The sequence below is a fragment of the Rana temporaria genome, chromosome 6 (assembly GCF_905171775.1).
Source record: "Rana temporaria chromosome 6, aRanTem1.1, whole genome shotgun sequence".
Classification (NCBI taxonomy): domain Eukaryota; kingdom Metazoa; phylum Chordata; class Amphibia; order Anura; family Ranidae; genus Rana; species Rana temporaria.
This window is the reverse complement of record NC_053494.1, coordinates 195,696,800-195,712,161: the sequence shown is the minus strand read 5'-3', so window position 1 is coordinate 195,712,161 and position 15,362 is coordinate 195,696,800. Positions and strand designations below refer to the sequence as shown.

The 15,362-nt window shown below is 41.0% G+C and overlaps 1 protein-coding gene across 1 annotated transcript in view; it reads right to left on the bottom strand.

The window, feature by feature from the left end:
• The window catches only part of LRP1B (LDL receptor related protein 1B), a 1,757,966-nt gene that overhangs the window by 423,703 nt on the left and 1,318,901 nt on the right, over positions 1 to 15,362 (bottom strand). Inside the window, exons 36-37 of the mRNA XM_040358043.1 lie at positions 8,362 to 8,496; positions 1,754 to 1,883 (exon numbers count right to left, since the gene is read on the bottom strand). Coding sequence (XP_040213977.1) covers positions 1,754 to 1,883; positions 8,362 to 8,496 — 265 coding nt within the window. The remainder of the gene's footprint in view (positions 1 to 1,753; positions 1,884 to 8,361; positions 8,497 to 15,362) is intronic.

Genomic DNA, 15,362 nt, shown 5'->3' with positions numbered 1-15,362 from the left:
AACTGACAATTGCACGGTCATGCGATGCTGTACCCAAACAAAATTGATGTCCTTTTTTACCCACAGATAGATATTTATTTTGGTGGTATTTGATCTCCTCTGCGGTTTTTATTTTTTGCTCTATAAACAAAAAAAGGCGTATATTGATTGGTCTGCACAAAAATGATCGCGTCTACAAAACTACGGGACATATTTAGGGACTTTTATTGATTTTTTATTGTTTTTACTAGTAATGGCGGCGATCTGCGATTTTTTTTTGTTTCAAAACTTTCTTATTTAGAGAATTACTTTCAATATACAAATACATGTGGAAAAAAAAAAAAACATACGTTCATATGATATTATCATGTTCATAACCGTGTTCATACCACTATATTCCTTTTTCTTTTTATTTATCTATTTCTCTCTTTTTTCCCCTTTTCCCTCCCCTTACCTCCCCCCTAGCCCAGAGACTACAGCCAGCACAGCCAGGCAGTGTGCCCCCCTGCCCCAGAGCACCCAATCCCCCTCATGTTGAGGGCATGCGGCCTGGTACGACTCAGGAGAGGGGGGGGCGCTCGCTCGTCCCCACGGCTTTCCTGACCGGCCAGGCAGCATGCTTTGGATATGGGTCTGGTATGGATTGTAGGGGGACCCCCACGCCGTTTTTTCGGCGTAGGGGGGTTCTCCTTACAACCCATACCAGACCTAAGGGCCTGGTATGCCCCTGGGGGGGGGGACCCATTATGTTTTTTTATTTAAAATTTGGCGTGGAGTTCCCCCTCATGGGTCATACAAAATGCTGCGGCTAGAATTGGCGGAAATCCAAGTCGGCTCCCCGTCGCTTCTATGACGGCTTTTCCCCATCGCGGCGCTGGCTCCCGCGATGGGGCTCGTAGGTGGTCAATCTCGCTGAGAAAGAGAGCGAGATTGACACAATATCGCGGTCACCCACTGTACCTCAAAGGGTCCCGACATGCATAACAGAGTTCCTGGGAAAAGAGGACCCAGGAACCAAAAGCAGCACAGAGCGGCAGAAAGGGTGGAAGAGAGAAGCTATGCAAGAAAGGCTTGCGTGAAAAGCCAAGTATTCAGTAACCCACGGAAGACCGGTATAGTAGGGGCCTCCTGGAGCTCGATAAAGAGGCTATTCCATAATACGGCACCATGGTGGGAGAAGGCCCGACCACCATGCCGGAGCTTCTTAGGCACTGAGATGTAGAGGAGATCTCTGCTGGTAAATCTGAGTGATCTAACAAGAGCTTGTTTATGAAAACGAGAGCAGAGATAGGGACCAGGCCTCTCATAATCTTAAACATGATACATCCTGCCTTAAATAAGGTGCGATAGTGGACCGGCAGCCAATGCAAGGCGCAGAGGACAGGGGTGATATGATCCCTCAATGGGACATCCATAAGTAACCTAGCCGCAGCATTTTAAATACGTTGAAGCTTCTGCACTAACATCTTTGGCAATCCCAGATAAAGAGAGTTGCACTAGTCTAGGCAGCTACTGTACCTATCGTGGCACAGATGACAGTTTTTCTGTCCGAGATATCCAGATATTTAAACAGCCCCCTGAGAAGTTTTAGCTGCCAGTGACATGCACTGACAACCTTTTGGTCATCTTTGCAAAGTGAGCAGCCTATTTAGCTTTTGTAAATGAAGCTTACTGACTCAAAGTACTATAGCAGCTGCCGCAAATATGGGAATTTCTTCCCTGTTGCAATTTTTAAGCATTGGTGGCCTGGTTACCCCTCCAAAAAAGTACTTACCCTTTCTCTGGATGTACAGCAACAGCCCTGGGCTGGTCTATACTTTGAGATATCACCACATATCTGAAGGAACCATTGAGCCTTGCCACTTCAATCAGATTGAAGCCATGGTCCGCCCAGTAGATGTTACCTGAAGAAAAAAAAATAACAGATATCTTAGAGATATGCTCATCAGTTTTAAGCCTGAACAACTGCAAATTTGCAATGAAAGCAAATCAATTTATTTATTTTTTTGTTTACAAACTTTTTTATTTGGTATAAAATGGTGGTACAAGTAAATACTGCACATCAAAAATAATGCATTGTAAAGAAGTAGAAAAAGTGAAAGCAAACCTAATTTTTAATGAACAACATGCCATTTTTAATGCATTCGGCAACATTTTTGCCAATCCAGAGGTCATTGGATCTTTGGGGTTAGTTTATTAATGGCAAATAGACTGTGCACTTTGCAAAGTTCAATTGCCCTCTGCAAGTACAGTTGTTCCAGAGCTTAGTAAATGAGGTAAGACTTCACTTTGCAAAGAATACCCGATCACATGCAAGGAAAATAAAAAAAAAATGCATTTTTGCTTGCACATAATTGGATGATGGAGCTCTGGAGGCTCTTTTACAGGTGGCAGAAAGTGATACCCCCAACTCCCCATGAAGGCGGTGGGGGGCAGTGGGGGAGTAGGTACAGTACCACTTTCTGCCACCTGTAAAAGTGATCCAGTAGCTGTATAGCCACATAGCCTGTATAGTCTCAAAGCCTGAGACTGAAATGTGTAGTCAGGTCGGTACACCACAGAGATGAAGGAGGAACTTCCATTCCCGATCATCTTTATGGTGTATGAAACTGAAAGCGACAAGGCTTTTGTCACTTTCTATTTTTATTTGTTGTTTACAAGCTGTTAGCGGCTTGTAAAGCATCTGATCAGACCAATCTTGGTTTTATCAGATGCATTTGAGGGTACAAGAGGGTTATGGGGACTAATAGACCCAAGATCTTTCAGTCAGTAAAGAGTACCTATCACTGACCATGCTATCACATAGGATGATGTGCAATCTAATAAAAAAAAAAATATATATAAAATAAATAATACAAATAACAAAAATTAAAGTGTCCCTGCCCCCTGTGCTCACACGCAAATGTGAATGCACACGTAGGTCCCATATGCATATGTAAACAGTGATCGCACCACATATGTGAGGTAATGCTGTGAATGTTTAAGTGAACCTCACAGTAAAAGCAATAATTCTACTATCAGACCTCCTGCTGCAATCTGCATTCCACAATTTTAAAGTGTGACATGTTTGGTATCTATTTACTCTGTGTAACATCATCTTTTCGATTTTTACCAAACAATTGGATATTATATTGTATATGTGCGTGTATTGGTCAGGGGTTAACGCAGTTTACGATATTCCATTACACCAACCCACGACAGCTTATCGACCCATAGGATTCCCAAGAAACGAGACACACAGCTCTGTCTCTGGTTCAAAACGAATAGACTTTTAATGGGAAAATCAGGCTTCTTATATACACCAAAAAGAATACTTGCAGTAATCAAATGGACAATGACACACTCCACCCACAACATCATACAATAATTCCTAACGAGCCCCCCTCAATACACATCTTTTAAGATAGACACCTGCTTATACAATACACATTCCTTTAGTCAGACATTCTAACTCCAATTCAAATTAACTACAGCTGGCAAGTCAGACATCTCACAATCCACATCTATCATCAATAGAAATTCACACAATGAAAAGGTCTTTGGAAGCCAGACTAAGGCTAGTTTACATGACAGTAGCAGTCTTATTTACCCCCTTAACAGTCTGTGTTCCCACATGAATGTATCACTCTATTGACCTGTTAGGTTCAGAATCAACAACCGGTAATTAGTTCAAGATATCCTGGAATACATTGTGAATTATCATTACTGTCCCATCTCATGTAATCCAAGATATAATTTCTCAGTCATCCTATTACTTCCTCTTTGTTTCCCTGCAAAGGTAAAGCATAATGGGCGACTATGCAACGCATAGTCGCCCATTATGTGTGACTTACCTGATACCGAAGCCTGCGATGTCCCCAATCTCCTCACCCTCTTCCTTCCAGGTATCGCGATTTTGTCGCTGTGATTGGCTGAAGCCGCGATGACGTCACTACTGCAAATGGGCGTGAAGGTCGCCAGTCACGGCACAATCTCCTTTAGAAGCGGCACAATCGCCGTTTCTAAAGGTCTCTACAGTGCGCTTGCGCCGTTATCTACGGCACATGTGCCATAGACATTGGCGCCCGTCTCTTTTGCAAATATATCCTAAACCGTGGAGGTTTAAGAGATATTTTGAGGCTTACCTGTAGGTAAAAGTGGTTGTAAAGGGTTTACAACAACTTCAAAGAAGAAACCTTGTATGGAAAGCTCTCAGGGAAAGAAGCTTTTTGGCTATTTGCTGCATGTTAACTCTTGCATCGTCCAAAATACTAACTTAACTCTGTGAGTATCTATGGCCGCAACCCCTAACCCCCTACTCTTCCCCCTAAGAAACCAGTTTATCTTATCACGTCTGCTAATACTTAGGGACTTTAGGATTCAAACAGTTCTCTGCTGCAAAAGTTAATGAGGTGGGGATTGAATATCTAATTTTCAATCCTTTCTCTAAGTAAGTGTAAAGAGTTGAACTCGTTGCTGGAGAAACTCTATAAAATCACAATACAATTAAATAAAGTTGTCAAAAAGATGAAATCTTCAAATACTTATCACCATGCAAGCCATCCAAAATGCGAAGAGATTATATATGTAATAACAGGATAATGTTTTCATATATTAGTTCAATGTTTCATTAACCGTAGTACCCACACCGCAGGGTAAGAATTTCAAAAATAGAGAATAAAGAATAGACAGAGGTAAACTGTTGCTTGACTGAATGTCTCAGCAGAGTTCTTTTGCTTCTGCCCGGAGATTGAAGGTTTCTACCACATTCCGGGACATCATAACTTCAGGCATATAGCGTCTAAGATGTATTTCTGCCTGAATTGCTCTCGGAAGGATAATACTAGATTATTACTATTTAATCATCCTCACCATTAAAACACATATCCAGAGGCCTTAAAATGTCAGGGAGAGCCTCCAAAATTCTGAAACGGATTGTGTGTTTTAATGCACCAATGTGTAATTACTAGTTATATAAGTAAGAAACCCCTTTGAAAGATTTAAAGTATACATTACTCTAGCTCAAAACTTTACTGTGGAAGCACAGTACAAAAGAAAAAGGGTCTATTTGGCTCAGGCTCCAAAATTTCAACTTGTCACCAGTGGAGTACATCAGACCACTTCACTGCGTAACGCCGTGTACACATGATCGGATTTTCCGATGGAAAAAGTCAGATGGGAGATTTTTGCTGGATATTCCGACCATGTGTATGCCCCATTGGGAATTTCAGACAGACTTAGATAGAGAGCAGGTCTCTATTTTTCCGACGGAAAATCCGTTCGTCTGTATGGAATTTAGACGGGAAAAAAAACCACGCATGCTCAGAAACAATTCAATACATGCTTGGAAGCATTGAACGTATTTTCCTCGCCTCGTTGTACTGTTGTACGTCACTGCATTCTTAGTGCTCGAAAGTTCAGAGAACTTTTGTGTGACGGTGTGTATGCAAGCCAAGCATGAGCGGAATTCCATCGGAAAAACCAAACAACTTTTTTCAGACGGAAATTCTGCTTGTGTGTGCAGGGCATAAGAGCCTGTTGTCCTCACCTCTTAAAATGTATTTCTAGAAAAAAACATATTTTTGGATAGTGTATTTATTATTTATTTATTAAATCCGTTCAGGTTTTTTTTTTGGTTTATGTCCCCCATTGGGATTTTTTCTCTTCACTTCCTAATCTGCAGACAAAATCAATAATAGAGTGCAAATTTCACAAAAATAATCTCCTCTTAAGCCCTGTATACACGGGCCAGAATCTCATCAGGAAAAAAACGTTGTTTTTCCTGACGAGATAGTTGGCAAGAATCTCTTGCCGCCCGAGTGTAAAGACCACCGCTCTTTTGAATGGCAAGACTGCTGTGACGACATCGACTACGACAAGCATGCGCTCGTCACATTCGATGCCGTCACCGCCATCTTGCTGCACCCTACACTGCCCTTGGAAGCTACCACGCATGCGTCAAAGTCATTTTGAGCATGCACGGGTTTCCACGGCGACAGGTATGTATACAGACACTCGGGTTTCTCGGCAGGAAAACACTGCCGAGAATCACGACAAGGAAAATAGAGAGCAGGTCCTCTATTTTTCTCATCGAGATTCTGGGCAGTTTTCTTGACGAGAAACCTGAAAGCCTTGTACTCACGCTCGGTTTACTCGGCTTTAGACAATTGTCACCAAAACATGTTTCCCTGTTTTAAACATGTACCTTCACCTTCAGTAGTTTTGGATTCCCTAGTATTTTCTGTCCCTGTGACAATCGTCAACAGGTCAAATAGAAAGGTGAATTCATTAGAGGAGTCACAGACCTGGCAGGGGTTCGAATTTTTCCAGACTCTATTAAAAAAAAGTTTGGGCTTGATAGTAACTTTAATTAAAAGTCTTGGGTTTTTGTAAGGAAGGGACTCTCATATTGTAACACAATCATCTGAAATCCTTCTTTTTTGTCACACCAATCAGAAAGGAATTACTCTGTGTCAACCCCATTGTGGGCTACACTAAATATAGTCTGAAAGGCAAACACCACAGTTCCTTCAACAAAAACTATGAAAAGCATGGTGCCTAAAAATCTGTGGCAATATTTTCTTGACACCATTTGCAGTTTACCTTTTTAAAGTGTATTAAAAAATGTTTCCGTTAAAGAGGAAGTCCAGTCAGATCCTAACTATACTTAAGCTTATTCCCATGCTAAGACTAGGATAAAAAACACACAAACTCCTGCGTACAAGTGGGATCCTTGATGATAGATCAAATGTCTACATATAGTTCTCTTTGGATGTCAAGAAAGAACCGTAGTATCAGAGGCCTTGCTGCCCTTCATGGATGGGGGAATCCTGATAGAAGACAAAAAAGGGAGAAAGAAAGGCGCACCAGCCTCGTGTACTACCGTTTGGCAAATTGTAATGAAAAATAAGTCATATAGAGGTCTCTGACACCTCGAAACGCGTCAGCCAAGCAGCAACGCACCTCGCCACCCCCCCCTACATTCTGGAGAGTGGTTTGAGGGGTATTTCATTTTTCGTTTGACAAGCCTTTTATCATCCTTTGTTTGTGAGTAGTTTTCATCATTCTTATTTTTCATTAAAATTTGCCAAACGGTAATACACAAGGCTGGTGCGCCTTTCTTTCTCCCTTTTTTGCCATGCTAAGACTATTATAACTATCCTGTAAAGGAAAGATGTCAATATTAACCTATTCTGAGGGCACTCAAGTCTAGACGCATGATGATATTTAGTGTAGAGGATGGACAGTCAATAATAAGCCTATCAGTGACATAATTACCCAGGCTCTGCAGACATTGGTGATCTCTCTTCTTCACTAAAGCCATATGACCGGACCTTTCATTTACAGGGCATATAGAATAGGCTTAGAATGGGGGTGGAAGCAGGTTTAAAAGAGATGTATGGTTTTGTTTTTCAGAACCATACTTAACACCGAGAACCGAGCGATCGAACACCGCCGATCGCTTGGTTCTCAGGGCTCCCTGAGCAGAGAGCTGGTGACTGTCAGATACCGCTGTCTGCTCTGCCCCCCCCCCCCCGCTCACTGGAGCGCTGGGCTGTGGAGGGGGTGGGAGCCGCTCTCTTAGGCTCTCCTTGGCTTACTGAGAGCCTGAGCCGGGTGTCGGCCCAAGCATGTAGCTAAATCCCGACATCTTGCCCCAGCCTGGATCGGCTCTGTGACGTCAGCTGACAGCGGGCTTCAGCCTACTGTCTACTGAAAATGGGTCATAGGAGTGCAGAACGAACTGCACTCCTGTAATCCACAGGAGAAGTGCAGCCAAACGAGCTTTGGCTATATTTCTCCTTTTAGGTATAGATAGTATTTGACTGGAATTCTACTTTATGTTCTGAATGGAGTGGTAAGGAGGTAGAACCACTTAAAGGTTTAACTGTAGTATGCTATGACTAAGCACTAGTTTCAGTGCGAAACACGTCAGGATTTTATTTTGCTGTGACTTGTAGTGATGTCCTTCTTTTAATAAAAGGCTACAATTTGTTCAGAGTGCAGCTGTCCAGAGACAATCTTTGTTCCTGCTTTAGTTTGTGACCTTGTTAGGAAGTCTTATCGGCTATTGTCACCAGGACAAAGGGTGGCAGAAAAAAATAAGTTCTCATCAAAATGGGAACATTTATAATTGGAACATGAATTCTAGACATAACGAGGATTTCCCTTGCTTTGGAGACATTTACTCTCAAATATCCTATTGTTTTTTAAGATGGTTGTTCAATAAATTTATATTTTACATTATATTGTTGTTGTGATCAATGGGGTGCCTATGAAGTCCTGATGCCTTTCTAATATAATTGTTTGCAATAACATGAGATGTGGCACCCCCCAGTACAATTTTTCCCTTCCCCATCCCACATTTATTTTGATAGACACAAAAAGGAAAAATGCAGCTACCGGCAATCCAGTCTATGGTGATTCCTTCCACTCTTCCCAGACCATTGGTGATGATGTCCTCTCTCCATGTCTGGTCTCGCTTTGAGCGGCTAATTTTGTTGAAGCCCATGTCGGTCCAATAGATTGTGTCATTTCCTGAGAAAATAAAATGTTTAGGTGATTCCTCCAGAAAAGAAAACACATTTCTTTATTGCTGTCTAACTGAAGTCTTTTAAGTTTGTTTTGTACCAAGAAGCAGCAGCAACTGAGTCTGGGGCCTCAAGGCTTTACACCGCTTTGCCGGGGGGGGGGGGTACATCCAGATGGTGAAAAGCTGAAGCCTTGTTGAACTTCCCTGCTGATGAGTGTACTAGAGAGCTGGATAAAAGCTGCTGCTGGTGGGCATTGCAGGAAGTCTGGTGGTTCATGTAAAAAGCTATCTCTGTTGCCTAAAATCTGTACTTACTGCACATATTGCAGATAAAGTTTTCTAACTAATAACAACTACAGAACAGGTTTTCACTATCTTATTTACTGAGCCAAATGTTAATTGCAATACACAGCACAAAAAGACTAGGTATTGTTCACAGTTATAGGATTCTCCATCGGAGGATGATGAACCATCACAAAGGGTCATTAATTAGACAACAAATCTTAGGTGCTTTAATTCATTAAAGTGGATTATGAATGCTACACAAATGTTTTTCAGTTTTTGGATCTATTTTCTCTTTTTAAAAAGATCATAGACAAGTTCTCCAACAATATACATATTTTTTTGCTTAGTTAAAGGGTAACTCCACTTTTGTGGGGGGAAAAATAGCAAATTTAGAAAAAATAATATAGTGTATACAATTGCAACACAAGTCATATTGTAATTGAATGTTATTAAAAATTGCCTTTCATTTTTAATCTGCAATGCTGTAATTTTCTGAAAATGCAATATGGCTACCTGGAGGTGTTCTGTATACAGAATGTGTACAGAACGCCCCCCAGAAACATAATTTCCTGTGTGATTGGCTCACTGATTTTCCCAGAAGTCTGCACTAAGGTTGCCACCTTTTCTTCAAGCCAAACCCGAACACTTTAGTGGCACACAGCATTTTTTTTAAGAGAAAACACTGTGCACTCTGGTGTAAGGGGGAACTCTCACAAAAGCTCCAACTTACTTTAGAGTTCCCAGCATTTCCCCTTAAATCAGGGTTCCCAAAGCTCCTCTTACGTTAGAGTCAACAGGGCACCAATTAAAGTGGAGGTCCGGCTTAAAAAATAATAATTAAAAGTCAGCAGCTACAAACACTGTAGCTGCTGACTTTTAATAAGGACACTTACCTGTCCAGGGTGCCCGCGATGTCGGCAGCCGAAGCAGAGCAATCGCTCAGGTCTCGGCTGCCCCGCCACCATCCCCGATTAAGGAAACAGGACGTGAAGCGTTGCGGCTTCACTGCCTGATTCCCTACTGCGCATGCGTGAGCCGCGTGGAGTTATGGGCGGATGTCTCTTGGGACACACACAAGGTCCCAGAAGACACTGCTCCACATTTCCCAGGAGGCAGCATGACAAGGAGAAGAAAAAAGACCCACAGTGGACAAGGAGCTGGCAGATCAGGAGATCTGCCTAGTAACAGTCACTTGGTAAGTATAAAACAATGTATTTATTTTTTTCAAATTTTTTCCAGCCTTTTTGGCAATTTTTTTTTTTTTTAGGGTGGACCTCCGCTATAACTCTTACCTTGAAAACCAATCAATATACACTTATTGTGATTTTTTTTTTACCAAAAATATGTAGGAGAATACATATTGGCCTAAACTGATTTCCTCAGGAAGTTCAAAGGTTGTCGGCTAGTGAGAATAACATCATGGATCCCTCAGGTCATACTGGGGTGTCGTGTAAGTGATCTGGTTTGGATCCATGGTGCCATCTTCAGCCATTAGTTTCCTATGGAAGTTTCAATCTGATCCTTGGTTCAAATTTATATGCTTTGTGACCCGGCAGGGTCGAAGCTGTAAGGTGAGAGGCCATCTTACACTGGTGGTGGATATCTTTTTGGTGTCATCCCTTCACTAAGGCCTCGTACACACGACCGAGTTCTTCGGCAAAAACCAGCAAGAAACTTGCTGGGAGATATTTTTTTGCAGAGGAAACCGGTCGTGTGTACACTTTCGTCAAGGAAACTGTTGAGAAACTCGACGAGCCAAAATGAGAGCATGTTCTCTATTTCCTTGACGGGAATGGAGAAAATTGGCTTGTCGAGTTTCTCGACAGCTTCACAAGAAACTCGACGAGCAAAACGATGTGTTTCACCCGTCAAGTTTCTCGGTCGTGTGTACGAGGCCTTACACTCTATTTGGATTCTTCTGAGTTGGATCTTTGGATTTATTATTATATGGACTTTCATTCACATGGACACATCTTTTCTTTTTCTTTTTCACATATTCTTTTATGAACTTGTGATTATATATTTATTTATTTAGTTTAATTTTTCACCTTTGCGCTGCACTGTTTATACCATATAGTTCAATTAGGAATTTTTTATGAATTTGTCCTTAGTGCTGGCTTGCATATATATTAGGTTATTTAATTTATTTATTTTTCCAGCGCTGAATACTTTTTATTATTTAATCTAGAGAAAAGATCAGCTACAAGGAGACTACAGGAAATGCTAGCGACTTGTCCTTCACCCTCTGCTTGCCTTCATTTGGGCATTGTTTGTAGAGTTTAGCTCAACTTTTTTTATAATATAGTGATTGGGTTTTTACATATACTTTAATACTTTGCAGCACACCTGTACATTCCTATATCTCATATCTAAACAGAAGCCCAGTCTACACATAATTTAGTGAATCGATTTTAAGTATGCTTTGAAATATGGAAAAATGTTCTTGACGTCCATAGCATTAAACAAGCAAACTTTCAAAAGCAGCAGCACGCAGTATGGGAATATTTTGGAAGTAACTTCATTGGAAAAGAATGCATTTAGACTTTATTTATGACTTTATGTATTTATGATCGCTGCTTTTTTGGCCTTGAAGCCAGGTGCCTCACCTAGAAAACAGATGTATATTTAAGTACTATAATATCAAGGGATTGGCTGTTTGCTTCCACCTGTCAGTGTCAAAGAGACGTTGAGGGTGCCAGACCATGCTAGATTATACCGCTCATGTTCATTTGTTTGTAAGAAGCCGCAAACCCTCGGGCAAGCTCTAAGTAATCCTTGTTTGACCTTCAAAAGAAAGCACTGGGCTTTTGGAGTCAGAATGTTGTAAAGGAAGATTAGCTATTTATACTTATTGATTGCTACTTGTGGATATTGTGACAGCTGACAATATCTCCATGCCAGTACCACTGACTTTTAATGGTGTTTGTGAATCCCATTTAGGAAATTCTCCAGCTTGATACTTCATGAAGAGAGATATCAATTTATCCACACAAAGCAGTTTTTAGATAATCTGTTTACTTAATTCATTGCCGTTTCGGCTTACACATATTCAGGCTTGGCATCCTCCTTTTAGAAGGTTAACCAAAATACCGGTAATGTCTTTATCAGAAGAGTCTACAATGTATGGGTGGAAGTGAGGAAGTCACATTTCATTAGGATCTAGAGTCTGGAGTGTACATCAATAGCACTCACTTCTACTGATGTCTTTCCTTAAAATAGAATTCCAGATTCACTTTAAATAGCTTGTTTGTGCCAAGCGGACCCAAACTAACTACTTTCATTACACAATGGTGCAAGCTCTGAGCGCTGTGCAATATACTGTAGTAGTATTAGCCACATACAGCATGCGGCGCTGTGTTCTTCATCAGTAGGAATGAGGCGAACTGCTCTGTTTTTTTTTGGAGCAGTGTTCAACGAACTTCCAAAGAGTTTGGATGCCAAACCTCATTGAAGTAAAAAATCTGTCAAATCAAAAATGCCCATTTTCTGGGTTAATAGCAAAGGGCTGTCAAAAAATAGAATGGGGGTTAGGGGGTGGTCACTGTACCTGGGGAAGTCCTGATATCATTGCTGTGGCTCTGAGGAAGAGGGTTAGCCCTCGCAACGCATAAGCCGTGTTTAATGCCGTCTGGTTCTTCTGAGTATTTGGTCCAGGTTGCAGACATATAGGGATACGTACTACTATTGCCGGTGGATTGACAAAGCCATATTTAAAAGCTTGTTTGTGAGTAACATTTTTATTATTTTTTGAATAAACGTTGTCATTGGCAATGCACAAGGTCAGTGCGCCCTCCTTTTCTTTCTATATGAACCAGTGCAAGAATTATTTTTTATCTTGCTGTATTCTATTTGGCCAGGATCAGTGATTTTATTTATTTTTTTAAAAGCACTGATAGGATTTTTTTTTTTTTACATTCTGCCTTTTATTAAAAATAAATTTGTGGAAGGGGGGGGGCTGTGTGCTGTTCTTATTTTTTTTAATGAAGCCAGCAATGATTGCAATTTATTGGCAATTTAACTGCTTGCCGACCAGCCGCCGTCATTATACGGCTGCAGGTCGGCTCTCCTGCGCAATTCACCGTAGCTGTATGGCAACTCGCACTTGCCCGGTGGGTCGGGTGGACTCGATGCCAGCCGGCGACCCGCGATCGCCTATTACAGAGACAGAACGGGGAACTGCCTGTGTAAACAAGGCATTTCCCCATTCTAAAAAGTGACATGACAGGGATCTACTGTTCAGTGATCGGGAACCGTGATCTCTGTCATGTCCCTGGCAGCCCACCCCCCCTACAGTTAGAACACACATTTAACCCCTTGATCACCCCTTAGAGGTAAACCCCTTCCCTGCCAGTGACCTTTATACAGTAATCAGTGGCTATTTATAGCACTGATCGCTGTATAACTGTAAGGCCCCGTACACACGACCGAGGAACTCGACGTGCCAAACACATCGAGTTCCTCGTCGAGTTCAGTGTGGAAGCCGCCGAGGAACTCGGCGGGCCGACTTTTGCCATTGAACAACGAGGAAATAGAGAACATGTTCTCTATTTCCTCGCCGAGGTCCTCATCGGCTTCCTTGGCCGAAAGTGTACACGCGGCCGGGTTTCTCGGCAGAATTCAGCTCTGAACCGAGTTTCTGGCTGAATTCTGCCGAGAAACTTGGTCGTGTGTACGGGGCCTCACTGGTCCCAAAAAAGTGTCCGATCAAATGTCAAAAGTGTCCGATCTGTCTGCAATGTTTCAGTCCCACAGATCACCACCATTACTAGTAAAAAAATAATAATAATAAAAATGCCATAAATCTATCCCCTATTTTGTAGATGCTATAACTTTTGCGCAAACCAATCAATATACGCCTATTGTGTTTTTTTTTACCAAAAATATGTAGAAGAATACATATTGACCTAAATTGATGAATAAATTATTTTTTATATATTTTTGGGGGATATGTACAGTATTATAGCAAAAAGTAAAAAAAAAAACATTTTTCTAAATTTTCGCTTTTTGTTTATAGCACAAAAAAGAACAAAAAAACGCAGAGGTGTTCAAATACCACCAAAAAAAAGATCTATTTGTGGGAAAAAAAAGGACGTCAATTTAGGTACAACGTCGCAGGACCGCGCAATTGTCAGTTAAATTTACGCAGTACCGTATCACAAAAAATGGCCTTGACATTAAGGTGGCAAATCTTTCCGGGGCTTAAACTATATATTATTTTTCTTTTTAAATGGCACTTAAGCTGGGGCACAGCCTACAGTATAAATAAAAAAAATGTGTTGAGACCCCCCTTCCACCCCATAATACGTACCAGACCACCAAAGAACTAAAATGTATTAAATTGCAGCTCACCAACTTTTCAACTACCTTTAACAGGTCAAGCTATCCAAACTAAGTAGCAGCTAGAGAGTCAAGGGGTTTTACCCAGGGAATGGATATAGCACCCAGAGGCGATTCAGTTCGCATGTGTTGCGCTATATAAGTTTTTCACTCACTCACCCCAAGGCAAACCATTTAACACTGGTAGGGGTGCTTACAGTGGCCTTTTGTTTTTTTAATGGGTAAAATCTGTATCCCAAAAGGAAAAGAAAAAAATAATTGTGTTGGTCAAGTCTATCTAAATCTGCTGTTAGACCATAACACTACCTTTCCCCCAGACTGACATGCTGCTGTCCAAATGTGTCTCTTTTGCTCCTCCATCCAGAGTGGAGACACCCTAAGACAGATAGTGTGTTACTGGCTGGATCACCAGGTGAAATAAAAGAAAAAAGAAAGACTAAAAAGAGGAAAACTAGCAAAGACACAGCATGTAACAATTGTAAGCTGCAATATATTACATTTTAGTTTTTGGATTTAACTCTGCTTTAAGAGCTTCGGCACAGAAACTATTATTTATTAAAAAATAAAGGAGAAGCTACAGAACAGAATGACCCCTTGGATCAAGCATTTGTTTCCTTATACCTTTGGCAACAGCCTCCTATAATTTTGAACTGTTAAGAAGCCTTACCAGGGGAACTTCTCCGCAGGTCACAGGAGAACAACCTGACTGCCCCCACATTTGCACCACCCTCCATTTTATTAGTCCTCTATATTCTATTCCTCACTTCTTTCTTTGTTTATCTTGCTTTAACTTCCTCCCTGTCTTTTTTCACAAGATAGGATTAATTACAATGTGGTCTGTATTATGCTACATTTCCTTGTTATTAATCATTTTCTAGGCAATTTAATTTATACAAGTGCATATTCTACATGGCATGGTGAATGTCATTGATCTTCGTTTACTCTACATTTATTTGTCTTATTCGTGTTACACACATTGGCTGTGTATGACTTAAATTGTTTCATGTTTGACTTATGTCATATCCAACTTTGACATGTGTATTATCTATATACGTACTGTAAAGGACAAAAATAGGCTTAACGTGGTTCTAAAGGCTGAAGGTTTTTTACCTTAATGCATTCTTCACACAGCCTCAGATAAAACACTGAGATGAAACAAATCACCTTACATACGTGTTTTCTTCTATATCCTTTGTCTTCCCCTTTTTCTACACTCCTTCCAAAGTGCAGATCATGGTAAAAATCTTTC